The sequence below is a fragment of the Silurus aristotelis genome (assembly GCF_946808225.1).
Source record: "Silurus aristotelis genome assembly, chromosome: 20".
Lineage (NCBI taxonomy): Eukaryota > Metazoa > Chordata > Actinopteri > Siluriformes > Siluridae > Silurus > Silurus aristotelis.
In genome coordinates, this window is record NC_139593.1 from 11,295,904 (window position 1) to 11,320,517 (window position 24,614).

The window sequence follows — 24,614 nt, forward strand, 5'->3', positions numbered from 1 at the left end:
TACAGCATAAGGTTAATATTGTTGACCATTATAAGAAATTGACCAACTCAAAGCCAAATGACATCATTTGAGAGCACGGATAGTTTACTTAAATCCTTGTCACAGTCAGTATTTGAGGTCAGCAAGCAGGCAGACAACCAAGGTTAACCAAGGTAAAAATATTCTCATAAAAACACACGCTATAGGCAAGGAAATTGCACAAAAACCAGGCCTAGTTAGAAACCTATAAACTAGAGAAACCTAGTATGAAACCAGAATAGGTTCCATATGTAATAAGCCTCGAAGCTGCAACCTGGGGATTGTTTGTAGAGTTTTATTTAAATGCATCTTTTGAAAGAATATTTTAGAAATTATCATTAAAACCAAAGGCAAATTTCATTCTGTTGAAGCTCTATATGAGCCCTGTAAGAACAAGTACAGCCATTATTTATTTTTACACATTAATAAATGGCTAACAACTATAATGTTCTGCCTTTTTTTTTTTATTAATAAAAACACACCTGCAGAGGCAAAACAACCCTGTCTAAGAATCCATAAGATCTGTCCATCAAAGCACCACCCGAGCCACACATGCGAACAATTTGCTGCACTTGAAAAAAGTTGCAATGAGAAACCAACCGAAACGAATTAAAAATGTCACAAAAAGTCATCCTCTAGTACAGACTTTAGGAAACAAACTGTAGGTGGGAAAACAGAAAATGAGGGGAAGAAAAGTGAATACTCTGTTTACAGTGTAAGATTTGGAAAAGACTTGGCGTAGAAACAAGCGGCTTCAATTACATGATGGGAAATGGGGAGCAGGTGGATTCAATCAGAAACCATGAGGTTAAACAAGAACAGGACACTATGTTGGGAATAAAACTTGACAGGACGTGCAGTTATCGGAAAATAATCAACAGCATGGCATAATGCAAAAGGCTGTTACCAATCTGGGAATAAGACCTTTCTAATAGATGCTCACAACAAGGTTTTTATTACTTTTACATAAATTCACTTGGACATTTTTCCCATTTATAGTTACGTCATCTTGTTGTGGAATTCCCCCACAAAAGATAGTGTAACGGCAGTGTATCCTGAAGATTTCCTTATGTCAGAGAACCTACATTTAAGGCTTCTTTTCTAATAGTTAAATCATTAGCGCAATGTTTGTGTTTTTCATTGTTAAATAGAAATATATTGTGAACATTTTGTGCAACAATGACACTGTATAACTGTAGTGTTGAGTTTGGGGTACCATTAAGTTTGGGGTCAGTGTTGAACTGTGGTAAGTCACGGTTATTTAATCGCATAGTTGGGTGTAGTGAGGTCACATATTCTCATAGACATTGTTGTAGGTAGGCATCCTAGTTTAGCGATTTTGAGAATGCTTTAAATGACTTTGGGAAGCAATAATCTGTTTAATTGGTTGTTTTGTACTTGTGTAGTCAAAGGTAAAATTCCCCCTGGAGATGTTTCATATTTTCTACATACAGTCAGCAGAATCAGTTGCTGCAGGCCTGGAAAATCATGGATAGCTATTTAATTCCAATTCCCAAAGGTTGGAAGGAGGAAGCATATGCTGAATCGACACTGTAACATCTCCTCAGGAAATGAAGTTTTCTACTTCCTTTGCTAGGAGTGTGGGGAGTTTGTGAGCCTCTGCAACTGAGGTAAATGTGGCCAGGCTGAGGTCATTTATAAAGTGGAAATGAGCTGAAAAAAGGGCAAAGGCTGTGTGTGGAGATGTTTGTGCAATGATAAGATATAAAGGCGCTTCTGACCACACTCTTCCCACAGAAGTTAAAAGACCCCATTTCTTAAACTAGACATAATTTCCGGACTATTTGCTGCTATGTTCAGCACAGGCACTGAGGGAGATGTCTTTAATCTTTTGTTCCTGCTATAATCTAAATACCACCAAATTAATGATTAGGAAGATAATGACTTCCTGAAAAGGCCCCTTCCCAGGATTTTATTATGAGCAGCAATGGCTGCTGAAAGCTAACAGTGACATCATTTTACATGAACAGTACAACATTTTTCTGTTTAACTTAGTGAAAGACCTACTTTCATAAAAGTTAAAGCATTGTGTAAAACCAACAACTTGATGTGTGATTTAATGTTCTTTCTGGGACTCGCTCTATTTTGGGACTTTTTTGATTGGCACAACACTGTACCCCTATACTGCTAGATATCATTTGTTTTCAAGTTGGTGCCTTGTGATAAAATGGCGTCCCACTCAAGAGTGTGTCCTATTTTTGTGGCCTGTGCTCCCAAGAAAAGGGTTTCCTATTTTGGAATGGTGGAACCTGGGTTCCCAAAAACATTCCAGTGGGTGGATTGTGTACATTTAGCTGCCCTTAATTATGAAAGTGTGTGCTTTGGTCCCTGTGATAAACTGGCAACCCTGCACCCAGTGTTCCAGAGATTGATGCTGTCTAGGATATTACAGTCACTGAAGATAAATAAATGTCAGTTTAATCTGGCAGTATTTTAACAAAAAAATGAACTCAGCTGAATTACATTTTAGGGAAAATTTGGAATGCCAGTGATGTGGCCAAAATTATAATTGGAGAAACAGTAATAAAAGATTGAAATATATCTTCAGTCTGATTATCAGCACACGTCTGTGTGATACTAAAGAAGTACATGAGCTCTATCTGTAGTGATGTTTAAATTTAAGGTATAAAAAAAACCCCAGAGAAACCAGAAGCACATTCTGTATATTCCATCATACATTCTTCCAAGCCAGAATATATATATATATATATATATTTAGAATTCATTTGGCTCTCGGAAACATCCGCGGTTCTGCATTTGATTTTATACCCATATGCTGGAAGACTTTCTTCTGTCTTTGGATGAATGATCTCAGATATTGTCATGTATAATTATCCTATAATAAAGGTTTTGTGGATGGTGAAATGTGTGAGTTGAAAACGTGAAAATGGGTAGAGGTTATTTTTTTTATATAAGCCTTTAAATAGATGTCTTTAGGCGGGGTTCAGAGCTTTTAGTGGTAAAGCCCGCTGTTTTCCAACCACACCAAACTGGCTGAAGTGCTTCTGCACTCATTGCATGAGACAAATCTAAAGGACAGAGGACTGCTGACTGTACAGTAAGTTTCTTATTTCTTATTTTCTCAGCAACAAAGGTGTGTCTAAATGTTTGTGTAAATCAGATTGCTTTAGTATTTGAAATTTGGGAAATCTGAGGAAGCTTCTGTGCCAATCTGAAAGCAGAGCACATCTGAGCTGGGCATCTATCAATAATTATGTATTTATAAATTGGAAATAATGTACCAGGGATACAGTGGAATAGATAGAGAAAGAGATATATCACTTTATTCATCACAGATTGAAATGGATTGAATACAACAGCACAATGAATAATAAGTATTATAAAGCAATTCACATAGTTGAAAGATAAGGAGAATGAATAGTATATACGCAAAAAGAGAAGAAACAGATATGGTGTGAACAGATACAATAAAAGTGCGATGTGCTAGTGCAGTACTGTTTTTTGTCTAAAAAATTATGAACATTGCTCATATACTAGCAGAGCTGAGGTGAATTAAAGTGACAGTGCAGTGGAGAAAAAAAATCAGTATCGAATCCAGCCATTTATTCCACCGCACCTTCCAAATTTGACCATATTTCCTGCTGATGTGTTCTAGAAAAGCTTTGCATGAATGAGACTTTTGTCTCCTGCAACTGCTCCAAATTGGAAAACTTTCTTTGTAAGAGCCTTGAAAACATGTAAAAAATTACAAATGTACTTCTTTCCAAATTGTTTTCTGTTGTGAGCTGTAGAATCTCTGATATCTGCAATTGTTGTAATTTCTGTCACAACATATGACATTTGTTTTGACATATTTTTTTCCTTTGTGGCAATTTTCACATGATCATTTTGGTTGTTACTGTGTGGAAACGTGGATATTTATTATTGTCGGAAATATTTGTAGGGAATTCATCGAATACATTCTTTTGAGAAGAAAATAATTTTAAGAATTAAAAAAAAGTGCTTTTGGTTTTGGTTCATTTGGTTCTCAGACAGATTAGTTCTATACTGTGAACAAATGACTCTCCACATTAGGATTATTGAATACAGTAATCCCCTGCCCTCTGGAATCCCTCTGAAACGTAACCCCTGCGATCCGCAAAGTGGCAACCTATTATACAGTATATACAGTGCAGTATACGGAATACCTGTATATCTTATATATCTTGTACACTTTTATAAACCTTTCCTCTGCTCTTAAACACTTTCACTCTTCTTAAACCTACATAATTTTAACATAAAAAATTCTATATGGGTACTCACCAGTGAAGATACAACTTGAGTGATGAAGATGACGATGAATTAAGTGTGCAGTATTAATGATGATGAAGGTGATGACGATGAAATTAATGTACTGCATACCCAAGAAGAGCATAACAGCTTTTCTGAAAGCTTACATTTTTATGCTTAAAAATGCTTATTTTATCGCAAAAATAATTAAAATAACGCTTAACAATACTACCTATATAACCGCAAAATCCCGCAAAACAGCAAAAAGTTTGCAAAACAAAAGTTCCATGTACAAACCTGCGTTACAGTGAGGTCGCGAAAGCTGAACCGCGATGTGGCAAGGAATTACTTAATAATTAATTCTCTGCCTTTATTTGCAACACTAATCATTTATAAAACAAGAAAAGCTAGGATGGTACTAATCAGTATTCCTAATGTTAACAACTTATCACTATAAAGCTTGTCTGGGTTTGGGTTGGATATTTGCAGTTATGTGAATGTAACAGTAAAAGTGCATCAAGTATTAGCTGAGATCTTTCCAACATGATCAGGGTATTTATTCATTTTTAAATAAATACCCTGATCATGAGAGAATCATACATATACATTAATGGTAAATTGAAGGACACTAAGAAATTAGAATAATAGCTTCCCATACAGTAATAATAGATTCCTATTAAGAATGAGAAAGCAAGATTATTTCTTTAACATTGTGAAGGTAAAACATTTTTATACAAAGTTGTTGTATTTGATAGAACCCTTAGAATATCTTCTCTAGTCTAAACTAAAAAGAACAATAATAAAAAGTAAATATTCCTAAATCATAAGAAATACAAGTGTTGCCAAGTATAAGAGGGGGTTAATAACGTAATATTTTTTGCCACAGTCCAATTCTGAGGTTTTTAAACTTTGATCTGCTCACTTGACTAACATGACTATTAAACACAGTTTCATTTGCATTTATTTTACGTCATCATCGTGCATGAAGAACACAATGCAACTCAATATATATGTATTACTTATAATAATAAAATAACAATGTCATCTTTGGCTGAGACACTTGCAAATACAGGGTGTGTTCACATTTATGGAAATTGCAGCACAGTTCAACAAGTATTCTTGGTTGGAAGCCCATATGATAGCTTTTGCATGATCTAATTGTCAAGTGAATCGAGCTGTATTTTAGACTAAACTGCAAGTGTGAAAGACGTTAGAGATTATTTGTATGAAATGAGGGATTCATGTTTTCACCTCTTTTATTATTTTTGAATTATGGCCATCCTTGACGGCTCTCTGTTTAAGGCATTGTTATCATAGTTAGATCTCCTTGGCCTGGCCATGATTGTGTGCTTGACTTTCATGGCTTTGCCTGGCTCATTAAAAAGAAATTTGTTGGAACTCACAGATTTGTTGGCTCTGTTGTTATGTGGTTATATAACCAAGGATCATTCTTGTCCACAAATAAACAGCCTAGATATAATTACATGGTTATTACAGAGTATTTCAAATTAGCAGCATGGAAAATGAATTTTTTAAAATTTTAGAGTTGCTACAAGTTATACAAATAATACTACATGAATACAAAATCAAGTGAGAATAGTGTTGTTTTTAGCTGATATTCCCAAAAGCATTGCAAAGTGAGAGTATTCAGTGAAAGAATGAGAGTATTCAGTGATAATAATTTAGGAATGATCTTAATGAGCCTCTCCTTGAACTGCCACCTTAACGTGGTGGAGGGGTTTGAGTACTCGAATGACCCTAGGAGCTATGTTGTCCGGTGCTATATGCCCCTGGTAGGGTCTCCCAAGGCAAACAGGTCCTGGGCGACGGGTCAGACTAAGAGCGGTTCAAAACCCCTTATGAGAGATACTACATCAGGGACCGTGACGTCGCCCGGTATGGCGCAGCCGGGGCCCCACCCTGGAGCCAGGCCCGGGGTTGGGGCTCGTATGCGAGCGCCTGGTGGCCGGGCCTTCCCCCACAGGGTCCGGCCGGGCTCAGCCCGAAGGAGCGACGTGGGGCCGCCTTCCAGTGGGCTCACCACCTGCAGGAGGGACCGTAAGGGGCCGGTGCTAAGAGGATCGGGCAGCAGTCGAAGGTGGAGGCCTCGACAACCCGATCCCTGGACACGGAAGCTAGCTCTAGGGACGTGGAATGTCACCTCTATGGCGGGGAAGGAGCCTGAGATTGTGCGTGAGGTTGAGAGGTTCCGACTAGAGATAGTCGGGATCACCTCTACGCACGGCCTGGGCTCTGGAACCACACTCCTCGAGAGAGGATGGACTCTTTACAACTCTGGAGCTGCCCATGGTGAAAGGCGTCGGGCTGGTGTGGGTTTGCTTATAGCCCCCCAGCTCAGCCGCCATGTGTTGGAGTTTACCCCGGTGAACGAGAGGGTCGTTTCCCTGCGCCTACGGGTCGGGGATAGGTCTCTCACTGTCGTGTGTGCCTACGGGCCAAACGGCAGTATAGAGTACCCGGCCTTCTTGGGGTCTCTGGGAGGGGTGCTGGACAGTGCTCCGACTGGGGACTCCGTCGTTCTACTAGGAGACTTCAATGCACACGTGGGCAGCGACAGTGACACCTGGAGGGGCGTGATTGGGAGGAACGCCCCCCCTGATCTGAACCCGAGCGGTGTTCAGTTATTGGACTTCTGTGCTAGTTACAGTTTGTCCATAACGAACACCATGTTCAAGCATAAGGGTGTCCATCAGTACACGTGGCACCAGGACACACTAGGCCGTAGGTCAATGATCGACTTTGTGGTCGTTTCATCTGACCTGCGGCCGTATGTCTTGGACACATTCGGGTAAAGAGAGGGGCGGAGCTGTCAACTGATCACCACCTGGTGGTGAGTTGGATCCGATGGCGGGGGAGGAAGCTGGACAGACTCGGCAGACCCAAGCGTACTGTGAGGGTCTGCTGGGAACGTTTGGCCGAGCCTCCTGTCAGAGAGATCTTCAACTCCCACCTCCGGCGGAGCTTTGACCAGATCCCGAGGGAGGCCGGAGATATTGAGTCCGAGTGGACCATGTTCTCCACCTCCATTGTCGAAGCGGCCGCTCGGAGCTGTGGCAGTAAGGTCTCCGGTGCCTGTCGAGGCGGCAATCCCCGAACCCGGTGGTGGAAACCGGAAGTAAGGGATGCCGTCAAGCTGAAGAAGGAGTCCTACCTGGCCTGGTTGGCTTGTGGGACTCCTGAGGCAGCTGACGGGTACCGGCAGGCCAAGCGAACTGCAGCCCGGGTGGTTATCGAGGCAAAAACTCGGGCCTGGGAGGAGTTCGGTGAGGCCATGGAGAAGGACTATCGGCTGGCCTCGAAGAGATTCTGGCAAACCGTCCGGCGCCTCAGGCGGGGAAAGCAGTGCCCCACCAATGCTGTTTACAGTAGAGGTGGGGAGCTGTTGACCTCAACTGGGGATGTCGTTGGACGGTGGAAGGAATACTTCGAGGATCTCCTCAATCCCGCCGTCACGTCTTCCATTGAGGAAGCAGAGGCTGAGGGCTCAGAGGCGGACTCGTCCATCACCCAAGCTGAAGTCACCGAGGTAGTAAAGAAACTCCTCGGTGGCAGGGCACCGGGGGTGGATGAGATCCGCCCTGAGTACCTCAAGTCTCTGGATGTTGTGGGGCTGTCTTGGCTGACACGCCTCTGCAGCATCGCGTGGCGGTCGGGGACAGTGCCTCTGAAATGGCAGACCGGGGTGGTGGTCCCTCTTTTTAAAAAGGGGGACCGGAGGGTGTGTTCCAACTATAGGGGGATCACACTTCTCAGCCTACCTGGGAAAGTCTATGCCAGGGTACTGGAGAGGAGAATACGGCCGATAGTAGAACCTCGGATTCAGGAGGAACAATGTGGTTTTCGTCCAGGCCGTGGAACACTGGACCAGCTCTATACCCTCTACAGGGTGCTGGAGGGTTCATGGGAGTTTGCCCAACCAGTCCACATGTGCTTTGTGGATTTGGAAAAGGCATTCGACTGTGTCCCTCGCGGCGGCCTGTGGAGGGTGCTCCGGGAGTATGGGGTCGGGGGCCCTTTACTAAGGGCTGTCCGGTCCCTGTATGACCGAAGCAGGAGCTTGGTTCGCATTGCCGGCAGTAAGTCAGAATTGTTCCCGGTGCATGTTGGACTCCGGCAGGGCTGCCCTTTGTCACCGGTTCTGTTCATAATTTTTATGGACAGAATTTCTAGGCGCAGCCAGGGGTCGGAGGGTGTCCGGTTTGGTGACGACACAATTTCGTCTTTGCTCTTTGCAGATGATGTTGTCGTGTTGGCTTCATCAGACCAGGACCTTCAGCATGCACTGGGACGGTTTGCAGCCGAGTGTGAAGCGGCTGGGATGAGAATCAGCACCTCCAAATCCGAGGCCATGGTCCTCAGTCGGAAAAGGGTGGCTTGCACACTTCAGGTTGGTGGGGAGTTCCTGCCGCAAGTGGAGGAGTTTAAGTATCTTGGGGTTTTGTTCACGAGTGAGGGAAGGGTGGAACGGGAGATTGACAGACGGATCGGTGCAGCTTCTGCAGTAATGCGGTCGATGTACCGGCCTGTCGTGGTGAAGAAGGAGCTGAGCCGCAAGGCGAAACTTTCGATTTACCGGTCAATCTACGTTCCTACTCTCACCTATGGTCATGAGCTCTGGGTCATGACCGAAAGGACAAGATCCCGGATACAGGCGGCCGAAATGTGCTTCCTCCGCAGGGTGTCTGGGCGATCCCTTAGAGATAGGGTGAGAAGCTTAGTCACTCGGGAGGAGCTCAGAGTAGATCCGCTGCTCCTCCACATCGAGAGGGGTCAGCTGAGGTGGCTCGGGCATCTGTTCCGGATGCCTCCTGGACGCCTTCCTGGGAAGGTGTTCCGGGCGCGTCCCACTGGGAGGAGACCCCGGGGAAGACCTAGGACACGCTGGAGAGACTATGTCTCCCGGCTGGCCTGGGAACGCCTTGGTGTCCCCCCGGAAGAGCTGGAAGAAGTGTCTAGGGAGAGGGAAGTCTGGGCATCTTTGCTTAGACTGCTGCCCCCGCGACCCGGCATCGGATAAGCGGGAGAAGATGGATGGATGGATGGATGGATCTTAATGAGCTATGATGCTGTTGGGAAACAGGGTTGTCTAGTTGTCCCATCCACTGTTTAAATGTATGCATGAGTTTGTCATGTAATAAACAGCACTCATTGCTCACAACTATTTTTTTTTAATTCTTTACAAATTTACGAAGTATTTTTTTTACATTGATTTAAGTCTATAATCAAGCAAAACGTGTAATCTATGTAAATCAGGTGCTAAATCTTACTTTAAAGTTCTGTGATTAGTGATTTATTAGTGATGAATTGGGGCGGGAACGTACAACCTACATCATTTCAGAGATTGGACAGCTGAACCACCAAAAGTAACTACAACCAACTACAACTGATCTGTGATCTGACAAACCTGGCACCTGCTTTATGTCAAAGTTTAAGTAAAGTGGAAATCTAGTGTCTAGTGGTTTCCAAGCAAAATTCCAATTGCGCCTGTAAAAGTGTAGCATGTTCTCATTAGAATTTATGCCATTTGTGAAGTAGAGTTTGAAAAGTAAAATACTTTTTAAAACCATCCTCTTGTTGTTCTGACTATAGCTTCAAGGGCGAGAAACCTGTGAATCTTGCGTGTCCACCCAGGATCAGATTTTAGCTCGTCTCTGAGCACCATTCTATTTCTGCTAAGCTCCGAGGGCCAGTTGGGCTGTGCCTGATATTTTCAGCATCGAAACTATAGCTGTTTTTCCACTCCAGGCTGCTATCAGGATGGTCCTGTCAGCAAATGAGTGGAGCTAAAAGTCCATCGAGTCGAACTTTAATACACATGCGTACACACCCACAGATCAAGGTTGCTCTCCACTATGCAATTAAGTGTTATAGTTGGGGAGGGAAGGGCAGCTTGAGCTAGCCTGCATGCCAGTCGGGTCGAGGGGACTTATTTAAAGTGTGCGGTCACACACCCACACACCCACAAGTTTGTCATTTTTAATGTTTTTTTTTGTCATATGCATGCAATATTCTGAGCTAAAATATGTCAAAGTAGAGTGGTGTTATGCTTCTTTAAAAATCTCTCTGTCAATTACACACAAACACACACACACGCACACACACGCACACACACATTCACACACTCAATGAGTTTTAAGGAGGTGAGGGCACATCTCCTGTTGTTGGCTGTAGCCTTGCTGCAGTATGTGATAAGCTGGTATCTATTTAGATAGCTGTACACACACACGCATGGTAGAGTGGCATGAATGGCATGTAAGATTAACAACAGCATAGTTAAGGCGTTTTCCCCGTGTCAGATTTAGAGTGGACACAACATTAGCTATATCCCATCAAAAAAGTAGCTATCTACAGCAGCACAACTAAATCTGTCTTTCTGTCTGCCTCTCTGTCTCTCTCTCTCTCTCTCTCTCTCTCTCTCTCTCTCTCTCTCTCTCTCTCTCTGTGTGTCTCTCTCTCTCTCTCTCTCTCTCTCTCTCTCTCTCTTTCTCTCTCTGTGTCTCTCTCTCTCTCTCTCTCTCTCTCTCTCTCTCTCTCTCTCACTCCTGCTATGTCCTAGTTTTACTGGACTAAGTGATATCAGCTCTACTGGGCCATACCAGTGTTATAGATGTGACACATGAACTCATGTTGACCTGCAAGTTGACTCACTGCCCTTACAAGATAAATATCAGAACAACTCATAGTGACATAGGGACAAGACAGACCATACTTAGGTAATGTATTCAGTTTTATGTTAACTGTGTTTTGTGTTATTGATGTGAATGTATTCAAAGTAAATAATTCAACAGGATGGATAACTGGGAAGAATGACACAATTTGATTGGAACAATTACAAATTTGAGTTGACTTTGCAAGCCTGTATGAAGCAATAAAAATGCAAATGAAAAAAAAAAAAACCAAAATGGTCAAAGCAAAATGTTCACGTTAGTTAAGCAGTATAGGTATTTGGAGGCATAAATTAAAAATGGCACAATGTATATAACAGTATTAGTCTCTCAGGAACCCTGTCAGGTTAGGTCATGTTAACCAGCAAACTCATTAAAAGGATAAACTTTTCCAGTGCCATTTATAGAAGTGCTTTATAGTTTCAATGAAAAAATATATTCACATGCAAGTTCATTAGGTCAGGGACTAAGAAGGTAACTTGTAAATCTCCTTGAAATCCTTTCAGGTTAGTTAACATTTTAAACCCAGCGAGCATTAGCATCAAAGATGATGGAAATGGATGGATATTATAAAAAAGAAAAAATCATATCATTGTACAGATCTGGGGAACTGTTTTGGGTAACAGAAGACTGGTTACTGTAAAACCTTTTGTAATGCTATAAAAAAAAGAATATGGATTAGCAATGAACAACAATGATGTTGTTGAAGCATAATGTGTGTGGAAAAAAGACTTAAGCCTAAACATAGCCTTAAGTCTATATAATTATTCCTTGAATTAATTTCACAAATGATTGCATTAATTCAAGGCAATCAGAGCCTTTTTGTCGTTTAAGGATGCATAAGCTTGTTAGTTTTTCATCTATGGTGTGTCTATCACTGAAGAAAACACAATAATCGTTGCTTCTGTATGTGTGTTGACCGCAGAGAATAACAGCAGCTGTGGAGGCTTTTAGCAGCTTGGCAATGCTGGAGAAACTGCTGGTGCCATTCCAGAAACACAATACTTACACACTCGCCTGTCAAATCACCAACGCTCCCTGTCTTTCTCTGTCTCTCTCTCTCTCACATACATACACACATGTGCACACAGATACACACTCTACTTGTCTTTGTTTCTGCTCCACCTGTGTCTCTTGCATCATGTTTTCTAATTTAATAGCAATGTCAGGTACATGGCAGCTGCTGAATGCAGGCACTGACAGTCTTTTACAGATGCGCCTGCTTCCTATGTGTAATATAGTTTTGGCCTCCTGATGCAGTTGTTTTGGACATTCATTTAGCATATTTAACAGGTTGATCAGTTTTAAGCACAAAATACAGCAATGTCAGAAAATATAAAAACTCCTGCGCCATTCAATATTGATGCTCGATGAAACAGCTGAATAATTTTAGCAGTTTTTGCCTGTTGTGGTTTTGGTAGAAACCACAACTTTCCCAACTTTTTTACGACACAGGTTTTGCACCACCTTCACATTGCTTCCCAAAATTTTAACTACTATTATGCTGATTTCTTTAAGGCTAAGCAAAAGCAAGTCACTTTTACTTAAATAACACAGTGGCAAGTGCGGTCTAGTCGCATTTACTTAATAAAAATCCATTACAACATGCTTTATAAATAAACTGCAATCCATCTGAGACATCTGAACAGTTTCATGCTGTAGTTTGTCAGTAAAATCAGTAGTCTAATCTTAGTCTAAATCAAAAGATGGCAAAAACCTGCTTACTGGGTAGGATTAGATAATATTAAAATATTCTCAGATTTCTAGTTAGCTCATGTTAGCTAGTCAGCTAGTTTTAACAGTTCAAAAAAATAATTCTACATTTATAAATAAACCCTAAATGCTAATCGGAAATCCTGTCTGGTTAACTGATACTTGCTGGCTGATTAGTGTTTTATTAGCATTTATGAATACAACCTAAGAAATCCTGCCAGATTACCACATATTATACTAGCTGATAGCAGTAGCAGTAAAAATGTAGAATTTTATGTATATATATAAAAAAATACAAATCATTCTGTCCAATGTTAACTTGCCGTAAGTAGTAAAATTAAGAACGCTTATATATAAAACATAATAGCTACCCAGTAAATCTGACAGATTAGATTGAATATAAACTTGCTGGTTAATTTTATAAGTAAAAATTACATTTACATTTGCAGCATTTAGCAGACGCCCTTATCCAGAGCGACGTACAAATAAAGTAAGAAAAAATATGGATGTAACTAAAGAAAATTCCCAGGAATCCTGTCAGATCTCCTCTTTAGGAAGATCAAAAAAAAAAAAAAAAGCTATGGAAAAATTCTATCCAAATAGTAATTTTCCAATAAAGTCTGTTGGGGTTATAATTGAACAAACGGAAAAAAATGTGTAACTGTATCAGCATGTTTTTTAACCACTTCCTGCATACAGTTTATAAGTAATTAAGGCCAGGGTTTATAAAATGTAACAGAACCCCTACCATGCACCATTTTAAATAATATTTCATAGTTTGTATCACATTTAAACATCACAAAAGACTAAACATAGCACTTTTTGTCTAAAGTAATGAATATTAATGTCATTGCTATACAGTTCTAAATAAGGCAGTGCTTCTGAATTGCTCTCAATATTATAAGATCAAAAGAAAACACCCCTGCACTTTGTGTAGAAGCTCAATTACATGCCGAGTGAAGTGCGGTAAACATGCAGCAGTTAATTAAACCCTCTAGAGGGGGATTTTCGAAAAGTGTGAACGCCTCTACTGTTTTCTTCACCAGTCTCAGCCCTTTTCACACCCGGCAGTAGATGATGTCATGGTGCCTTGTTGATATGTAAAGCGCCATAGCCTCAAGGCATATTTAGCTTCTGAGAACAATGGACTGTTGGACAGGGCCCTAGTTTGGGAAAGGCCCGCATCTTACCACCACAGATTACTTCCTTTCATGAAAGCAGCAACTTCATTATATGTAGCACTTCATGAGCGGGTTTTACGGTCATAGAAACAGGATGCCTTCATAAACTATGTAATATGTAATAAACTTGACACATTAGATGGCTCATGATTCTCTAGCTAGCCGATAAATGCCTAGTGAGAAATGCAAATGCAACCTGGTTTTTACTTAATTGATTTTGTACAGATTCAGATTTGCCATTTCTATCTATCTATCTATCTATCTATCTATCTATCTATCTATCTATCTATCTATCTATCTATCTATCTATCTATCTATCTATCTATCTATCTATCTATCTATCTATATACATACATACATACATACATACATACATACATACAGATAACCAACATTTTAATAAACATCAAATTCTCTTTTTTAAGATAAGTTTGCAGCTGGCAGAGTATTTGTACATTAATGAGTGACATGGATTTCATTTTTACCTACATGTGTAACCAGAATAAACTCACATACACCGTTTATTTACTCTTTGATAGTCTTGTATCTGCCCTAAAATTACACTTTAACTACACTCCTACATATTTTCCATATGTGTTGAATGCGGTGTGAATTCCTGGTCATGTGCTACATTCTGTTTTGAGATCTCAATGCAATCTAGATCACTATAGATTATGCCCTCTTAGTAATAATGTATGTAATAATCTAAGTGGAAAGATATTGATTAAGTCACATTTAGGGAGAATTATTGATAACATGACCCATCTTTCAACATGGTTATGGCTACATAAAGGGATTAAGATAGATTTGGTGTGTATTGGTAATGTTTTTTGTATGAATTTCTGTATAATGTTTCTACTGAGTACACATGGTTTTTCAACAACCAGTTGTAAAGTTTTTCAGTTTCCTTACACTTTTCTGGTTAGTTTTTAGTACAGTTTTTAGTAGTAGTTTATAGTGGTATAAAGTAAGGACCAAAAAATAAAACTAATTATATGGACAATTTACACCTTAAATATATATAAACATATCAAAAGTACATAAAGATACACTTTGGGATTTGTTCATTACTATTTGCTTAAGGTAAAATAATTAACATTGGGTTGGTGAGCACATTACTATTATTATTCCTTAAATCTTTCCCTCATTTGATGTCTAGCTTGCTCAGAAATATCATATATGTGTATAGACCGCTTTAAGTATGTGTTCATGTCTGTGTGAACCAAAAGTCTTTATGGGAAATAAAGACATTGAGATGGTTGTAGAAAAACATAGAGTCTCTTCCTGTTCATGTCGCACGTGAAACACTCACAGTTCTACCAGTGCTCTGCTCTTTAATTCGACTGTGCAGTTATTTAATTTCTTAGTAACATGTGGAAGTTGCTTTAAAATATATTATGCATGTCTGTGAATGTAATGCACGTGTAATGGATGTGTCAGGGATGTTCTCATGCTGTGTGTTTTCTCTGTAGGTGTATCTCATTAATGTCACTTACTCTGATTCCACGTCCCACGTTATCTACCGGAGATACAGCAAATTCTTCGACCTTCAGGTAGGAATTTCATACCCTTGCACACACACACACACACACACACACACACACACACACACACACACACACACACACACACACACAAACACACACAAACACACACACCACAATCTCTTTTAACCACACTTTTAACTTTATATTTCACCTCATATGCATATACTCACTACCCAAACACAGTAATGTGTTTATCCACTACTCCAGATAAATTATAAAGTGTGTTATATATACAAATATACACAAGACACACGATTGCAAAAATGCAAATATCCAGCTCAAGTTTACCACACTCGCTTTCTGTCAGTCGATGATAACGTGTTAGAAGTGAGAGATGATAAATTGTGTAATAGTTTTTGTGTGTTTAATATGCACTAGAGCACTCCCTCGCTTGCTTACTGCCACACTGATTGGCAGTGGCGTTGATAAATGGCTAGGAAAGGAGGTGAATTAAATTTTTGTTTAATGCAGCATGCATTACTTACAGGAGCAGATTGACGTTTATAAGCAATTTCAATACAGTACATGCTCTTCTGCATTACAAAATTTCTGTTATGTGTAAGAACTTTAAGACAGTCCTTGTAGACTGGAGTTAGCTTTGGAAACCAGATGAAGAGGAGTGGACCTGTTCAGCCCAGTCCCTTTTGGTTTATATTATATTTTGTGAGTGTGAGTATGTGTGTGTCTGTGTGTGTGTGTTTGTGTTGTGTGTGTGTGTGTGTGTGTGTGTGTGTGTGTGTGTGTGTGTGTGTGTGTGTGTGTGTGTGTGTGTGTGTGTGTGTAAGTGTAAGTGTGTATGTGGGGGTTGGGTATGGGGGAGTGTTGACTATGTTGAGTTAAGCTATTTTAGACCCATTTGGGACTATGAAAAGAGTCTAATGTGTTGTAGAGGAAGCCATATTCCAACCAAAATGGTGGATTTAGTGTCAAAGCCTTCCCTGCTGCAGAGGAGTTGCTGAGCAAATCTCACAACTCCCATGCCAAACTTAAACTCCACAGTTAAGCCTTTACTCCACATCTACACCAGAGCTCGCATAATAAACACTAATAGGAGATAGTGAAAGAAGATTAAGGTATTTTCTCATATGGCTCGTGGTCTACTTTGAGAAAATTGAAAATGGATTCAGCTTTTGTGCTTCAGCCCTGATGGGATCTTGTTATTGAAGCTCAGTGCACTTTATTACTCTGACTCCTGGCTTTTAGCCATCACTAGGTGCTGCCATTTGAGTTGTGGAGTAATTCTTGCTAGATATTACTTGGGAAAATTGACCTCACAGCAGATTCAGCACTATTGGAAGACTCCAAAATACGTTCTGCTCCATTTAAAACAAAAAAGCACCCCTACTGGTCAAGAATAAGGCCTAGGGGTTTTGATTATTTTATTTTTAAATAACCAAGCAAAGGTCGTCAGTGTGTTGGCAGAACATTGTGCCAGCTGGACAGTATAATGCACATTTTTTTGCAGACTGTATCGTTTGCTTGCTGCACGATTGTTGAATGGATGCCATGTTTAGAGGCATCTCTGTAATATTTTGGGTTTATACCATGGTGTGCTTGCCAGGCTGCAGTGTTTTTTCTTTTCCCCCGAGGGTTTCTTTCATGATTCAGGCTGGCTTGGCCAGCTTTTTGCTCGTACTGGATTAGAGCCTTTCCACTGTAAAACATTTATGCACCTAAATTTATTCTTCTTATTGCAATATGTACAAAAAAGGACCAAAAGAAAGTGAAAACAAGATGGCCGCTATGGACTTAATGGTTTGGACCTATGGTTTGGAATAGAAATCTATATCCATGTTGTATTGAATAAATAGCATTTGTAGTGTTTCATCTTGGTTTTTCGATAAATTATTAATCACTATTCAGCAGGTTGTTGTACCTTACTACTAGAGCGTTCAAATCATACATTTGTGATCTAGCCTGCAGATGGTTGTAAAAGCTGTAACTCCCAACTGACACGATTCAAATTTGTTATCTAATAAAATGTAAAAATCTCAACAAGCTAGATAATTAATACAGACTATGTAGACACTGTAGAATATTTCAACTATAAAATAAGAAGTTATGTCCTTGTAATTAAACATAAAATAAATAATTTGAATCTGACTTTATTTTTTGATGATTTCTTGATGAATTTGTTGGTCATTTATGCATCCTGATTTAAAATTGTCCTACTGATAACCAGATTGTTGCTTGGCTGATGTGTGCTGCAGCAGGCATCGGGATTTAAAAACATACTTTATGGTTACATCTTCAAGGTACAACTTAAAACAGTGACGCACACTACTTTTAAGCATGGCTTTTTTTCTGGTCATTTAATCTGCCTTTGAAGTAACTGCAAGTAAAATCTTTCAAGTTTTAAGGATTAAGGGTTAAAAGCACTAAAAAAAGGAAGCCTTTCTTAGTGGCACCATTTTATCAACTAATAGTCTTCACTAAAATGTATTTCCTTCTTGTTTAATTGTCTTGTTTAAGCTAGTTCTTCAAATCAGAGTTTCTATTAGTAGTAAGTAGTAGTAGTTCAATCTTACAAAGCCTGACAAAAGGTGTGAAGTCCTCAAAATCAAATATAGCTTTCAACGGCACCTTACATAAAGTCACCGAAATTAACCAGCTACTCACTGGGTTGGAAAATCTAAATTTAAACTCTTTATGACTATTGAAGCTTTGTGGTAAGCCTCTCTCTGAGCTTAGAATTTCTGTTGTGTTCCTATTTGAGCAGGTGTTGGAAGAGACCTTGAAGTTGACTGCAACAAAATGAGATGAAAGACCATATGTTACATTTTCTTTCCTCTACTCCTTATCTGAATATCTGTGTCAGAGAATTTCTCCCTTAGAGCGAGTACCACCTGTGGTGTGTACCCAAATGGAAAAGAAGGCCTTTTCATCTAGGGCGTCAACAGCAAAGTTGATTGTTTTACTTTGACCTAAAACTCTGACTCAGAACGAGGGTTCTATTCAAGAAACCAGTTTGTAAGATCAGCAAGTCTTCTGTCCAGCCACAAAAGTATTTCCTTGCATTGCTTTCTCTGACCTTTTAGTTTTTGTTGTATTTGGGATTGGGATTTTGCTGATTCTGGGAGTCTAGTAAAGACATATTTTGCTGCTTGGCCATCCACACATTTCAGAATCCAATGTTGGTTTTTTAGCACTGAGCATTTTTGTGGCTGCTGGCTGACCTTCTCTCAGTGTTTCTCTGTTGTGTTTCAACAGCATTTTGCTGATACAAGATGTCTGGCTTCTGGGTTTGTACTTGACATATTTGTGGCTGGTTTACTGAGCTTCTGGTGGTTTTTAAAAATGTTTTAAATGCTTTTGGATCAGTGATAAAAACATCTGCTGAGTTGACTGGCAAATAAAAGCAGGGTGACAGGGAGTGGCTGTGGAGCAGTTATACCACAAGCTCTGTTTTTCCATATTCCAAATATAGGTTATGTAATACAGCTAATTCATATTAACGGCACTAATTTTAGTAACGCATTAGTACGCAAGATTATTAGACATAATTGTTCTCTTGAAGAGTTCTAATCTTCATTGTCGAGACTAGCTAGCTAAACAGTGATGACAAGAATTCTGAGACAACTTTTTGGTTGCAATACATTTTTTTTTATGTTTATCATTTTCACTGCTAGTGCTAGCTCCTGTCCTAGATGTCCTAGACAAACACAATATAATTTAATTCCCATTTGCACCATTTCATTGACAAATAATTGCTGGTTTCTTTCAAGCCATCAAACATTACAAATTTAGATGCAGATGTTTTGTGTTAGGTCTGTGGAATGTCCACATATGACTGTGTTGTGTGGATAAAGAGTTATATTTTAACATCCTTGCGGTGTGTTGTCTAGAGGGGGTTGACTCATTTTATAATTCCTTTTTAGCTGTCGGTTCTTCCTCTTTTTTTGCATGAATCTTTTTATCTTTACAGGATATTGAATGTATGGTGTCCCGCATACATACATACATACATACATACATACATACATACATATATACGTATATATTTTTCCGATTTACAATATCTGTATTTCTGTCCACATTCAAAAAATGCCTCTTCATTGAAAGTCAATGGCACATGCCTACCACTTCACACAGTAGAGCTGTTTATCCAGCCACCTGCTGATCCTCTAAGGATTCAGAACATTCCTCCTTTCTGTAACCAGATAACTATGGACCAAGTTTTATCCGAAAAGGGAATAAGTGAATGCATGGGTTGCTTGGAACCACCCACTTCCATGTGCCCAACCCGGGTACCAGACCACTAAGCCCTGCTGGCATCTCGGATCGGCACAGAACTTTACTGTCTCACCACTTTTCCCGGGTCAATAACCATCCATTTCAATATTCTGTGCCAGTTTAGTGGGAGAAGAATGGCTAGTTATTGTTTGAACTTGGGTGTGGAGGATAAAGACATGTTTCATGAGCTGTAGTCAGGCTGAACACCTACGCTTCAGAATCACACTCCACCACTGTGCTTGCAAAAACAATGGAGGGTTTTTAAGCCTCCAACACTTACAAACTATTTAAAGTCCATTGTAAAATCCTCATTTACATGTCCATCGTATTTGTTAGAAGTTAAAATGATGTATAAAAATAGAGTGAACAACACTTCTCTTTCTGTAGATTGAAAAAAGTTGTCAGGTCTTTAACTTCAGCTGTCCTGTTTTTCAGAATCTGTACTTTTTGTAGCTCTGATTTCTGTTTATGGCTGACATGTGATTTTCTTTTGTAGTGCATCCACCTTAAGTTTTGATCTAGTGTGCCATTTTGAGATGCTTTTCTGTTTGACACAGTTGTAAAGGTTGGTTAATTGAGTTACAGTAGGTTTCATGTGAGCTCAAGTCAGACTGACAATTTGTTTAGTGGGGTGGTATAATAGAATAGAAAACAGAAGTTTGTGTGCTGTGATTTCCCCCCTTTCTATCTGACCGGGGTTTGAAGTGAACATACTTAACTGAGGTTACAGTTGAGTAGAGAGAGAGAGAGAGAGAGAGAGAGAGATTGTGTATCTTTGTGATCCTCAGGACTGGTGTGTCTGTAGGCTGGTGCCATGTGTTGAAAATCTTCAGGATGGAAATAGCGAGCGAGTGCGATGAGACAAGAAACGTTTGATGTGTGTGTGGGCAGTTGTGACTGTGATCAGCATGCGTTTGAGTGCACGTCAGACTATTTGTTTGCCAGACCATGAGCTCTTGACCATCTCCTCAGTTTCACACACACACACATGCACTTTGATCTGGTTACACATTGCCAAAGAATGACGTTGCTGAAAAGCTTGCTGGCTACAAGGCCAGTCTCTATGTTTGCCATGGGAAGAGACTCTGGTGCTAAAAGAAATTCCTTGTGACTAGTCTGCTTTTTTCCTGGAATGTTGTCACTAACCTTTCCTTTATTTGTCTTTCCTCTACATGTATTTACCATTCTTTCTTTTTTAAAGTCTTGAAATACTGTAGAGAAGATTTAAAGTACAAGGCATCATAACATTTACGCCCCTTTTTGCACCTTATTATAGATTGGAATTTGTCATGGTCCTCATTTCCAGACTGTGAAGAAACAAGGCATTGGGTTGCCCAAAGGAGAGTAAAATATGTAAAAGTGCTGGTGCCGAATACACTGCAGCCATAACAACCATAATTGGATGCATTTTACAAATTAGTAGCTACTCGTGCTCAAGGCGTATTATAGCAAAGCAAATTATGATCAAATATCTAGCCCTATGAGAAAACTAGGTTACACAATATTGACTTGCTAACAACAGTAACAATAGAATAATAATTAATAAAACTTAAAAGTGAACTATAGTAATTATAAAACGTTTTTCCTAAAGTGGTCCTTTATTGTAATTAGACACTTCCAGGTCAATGTGCACTGGCACTGTAAGCTTTTTATTGCTCTTGTGAGGCAAAATTTTATTATATGAGAAAATAAGCACATGAACAACATAATTCATATGACCTTGAGGTTTTCTATAAAGTATTGTAACAGAGTGATGGTAGCACTCTAGATAACACTGGTTGAGGTGGCCAAATACGGACAGGATTCTTATAAGAGAATCAGGCATTGAAGAAGAGATTCTTCACACATTCGCTATTATTAAAGTCTTTTGGTTGTCATCTGCAACAGTTAGTTTATGCTAATTATGTATGTATGAATTGTCTGTATTGTCTGTATGTATTGTACTGTATGTATTGGTCTAATGGAACAATAAAGAAATATAATTAAAACCATACTCTAGAACCATTAACACACTGACATGAGTAACAAACATGTACAACTAAACATTAATGCCAACTTAATCAATACAAATAGGCATGATGTTATTGGGCAACATGTTATTAATGTAAACACACATGTAATGCAGTCTTCCTGTGCGCAACACGGTAATAAATCCATGTGGCCAACAACATTGGTAACTTGATTCCAAGGACAGGCTTTCGTACACAGCTGCCCCCAATTATCTGACAGGATTATTGTAAACACCAAAAAAGCTTGCCTACAGTTGTCTAGGAAGTGGAATCAATCGTACCACTGGTCGTGTGTAGGATGTTTCTTTAACTCTGACACGAGCAGTGTGTATTTTCCCATCCGGTCCAGCTAACGTTTAAGTCACTGTGCCTACAGGCCAGAGGGTGCGATTAATTTGTGGATCAACAATGAGTACCACTTGGCCCACGGACAACTCTTTGCCGTTCTTTCTCCAATTATGCCAATCCTGCAAATACCTGGCTGTGTCCCCACCTGCCTATTCCTATCAGGGTGGTAGAGTGGAATAAGACTTAAGGTAGGGAGGTATCCTGTTGGCAAATAAGAAGTAAGTTCAGAGTCACTGGGTCCAAGTCTGCGACATTAGAGGATACGTATCCGAACGGCTTGGCATTTAGAATGCCCTTAACCCTCACTAACAAGGTTTGTTAATTGTAATTCTGGAAGCACTCGTTCAGAACTAGGATTTAGAAGTCGGTGGTCCGTCGTCTTGATCAACAGCTTAGTTGTAGAAGGACCAGGATCTAACACCATTGGGTGGATGGCATTCAGGTCGAGGCCACTTGCGCAACGTAATCGCCCCCCTACTCTGATGAAGCCGGCGTCCTTATCATACTCTGGTGCAAGGGATGCCAAATGGCTGTTAGATGTAATCCGCTGTCCAGTCTTCAAGGCATGAGCTTTTTTTGAGAATGAATCCTGTTGAGCTTGAGCCAGTATCAGTTTCTCGGCTTCAACATAATCATCAGCTTTCAGGAAAGCCCTGTCTCCAGCAGCCACCCCATGTAGGGACCTGACAGTGGCCTGAACAAGCTCTAGCCATGTGTCAAAATTATTGGGGTCCAGAAGTAAATGACTGGAAACTGTGACAGTGCCAATGAATGTGCTTTTCCTTAACTCGCTGCTGTGTGGTTCTACCTCGATGATGGGTGTAGATGGCCACTGGTCAGAAGGTTGAAGGAGGAAGTTTGGTCCTGAACTTCACTGGTGGGGACTTGCTAGCTGTGTTAGTGCCAGACCTCTCATGATGTGGTCGGCAGGGTTTTGAGCTGAATCGACGTACCGCCATTCAGCCGTGTCTGTGAAGGTCTGGATTTCTGCAACACGAGTCCCTACAAATACCTTGTAGCAACATGACTCAGATGCCAGCCAGTTGAGCACGGTGGTTGAGTCCGACCAGAGGGTGACTGTATGGAGAGGCATTTTTTGGGAGCCACTCTGGATCTGGCCATAATGAAGGCGACCTGGACATGACCTTGAATATCAGTAGTACACTAATAGGACACTGAGCCATATTCTCTTTCTGACACGTCGCAAAAGATGTGGAGGCCACAGATAGCACTAGGGTGATCAGCACATGCTGATGCGTAAGGTCGAGGGAATTGCAGCTAAAGGAGGTTAGGAATCTCTCTTAGGTTAGCAGAGACCTATTGGTCATAGTCCTATTGGTCATACTGGCTGGCCAAGGTCTTGTACATGTTTCTCATTTTGGGCTCTAAGGGCTCGGTCGAGTGCAGATTATACCCTTGGGTGTCACTGAGACAATCCCATCGTGAGCCTAGAGTGAGTTCTTGTAGGTCTGTACTGGCTTTGGTCAACTACAGTTTACATCAACCACCAGTTTAGCTTCATCAGAGTTTGAAGAGCGGTGCAGGCAATTATCGACATAGAATAAATTCTCATCTAGGTTAACCAGACTGCCTTGGTCATCCTAGTAATAACTGCAACACCGGCTTGTCTTTGGGCAGCAAACGTACCCTTTATGTCCCCACTCACGTCTACAGTGTGTTGTCGGAACCTTAGAAGCTGACCTAACAATGACGGTTTTAGCATCGGACCAGGAAGTAGCTGACTGTTCAAGGTCTGCCCCTGAGGTTGAAAGGAACAGTTAAAGATGATCCAGTCCTTTCCATTGTAATCTACAATATCGTGTGGAATGAACCAGGACTCCAAGGTATTGTGTGCTTCTTCTGTGGTTATCTTGGCTACTTATCCGGTGGATTCCAGCTTACAAATTTTATTGCAGTAGGCTTTTGCTCGTGCTGGATCTCGTGCCAGTCTGCGCTAATTATCAATATTAATGTACACAATGCACATTCATATGTGAGTTTAAAATAAATACAAATTTTCTTTATTCTGTTTGACAGATGTGCTGGCATGCTGGATTCACTGATATAAATTAACACTCAATATGTTAACACGTTTTTGATTTGTACAAAATGCACAATGTGGATTTGAAAATGTTTTATATTTTCTTCCTTTTTAATTTAACTAAATGTTTCGTTTTGTGAAGCTTGTTTTAAAACCAATAAATGGGTTTCATTCAGGATGGATTTAATAGTTAAAGTGAAACAAATAGAAAAGTAATAATATACCTACTATTAAATATTCTGTTAGCCATGTAGCACACAAGAGAGCATTCTGTTGCTATAAGTTAATAAAAAATGTAACAAATATAATTTTTTGACCCTGGATATGAACAGACAAATGATTTCTTCAGCTTTAGGTTTTTAAAAGCTTGTTGAAACTTCCTAGAATAGGGCTAACTTACACCAGTATTGCGATTTGAGTACTATGAACCAAAACAAAAAATAACAGCCTTTTACCTATACCTACAATATACCTACCTATAACTACGTTTTCCAGATATTAGCTTGCAATTTACTACATCATTCATTTATGAGTTTTTTTTTTTTAATCTTAATGTCCAAAGTATGGAGCTTTTGTGCAGCTCTGGA

At 40.1% G+C, this 24,614-nt stretch overlaps 1 protein-coding gene across 10 annotated transcripts in view; it reads left to right on the forward strand.

The window, feature by feature from the left end:
* The window catches only part of sh3pxd2aa (SH3 and PX domains 2Aa), a 111,370-nt gene that overhangs the window by 4,458 nt on the left and 82,298 nt on the right, over positions 1–24,614 (forward strand). For all 10 annotated transcript variants that reach the window (XM_083523110.1, XM_083523111.1, XM_083523109.1 and 7 more), the window contains exon 2: positions 15,322–15,402. In XM_083523110.1, coding sequence (XP_083379236.1) covers positions 15,322–15,402 — 81 coding nt within the window. The remainder of the gene's footprint in view (positions 1–15,321; positions 15,403–24,614) is intronic.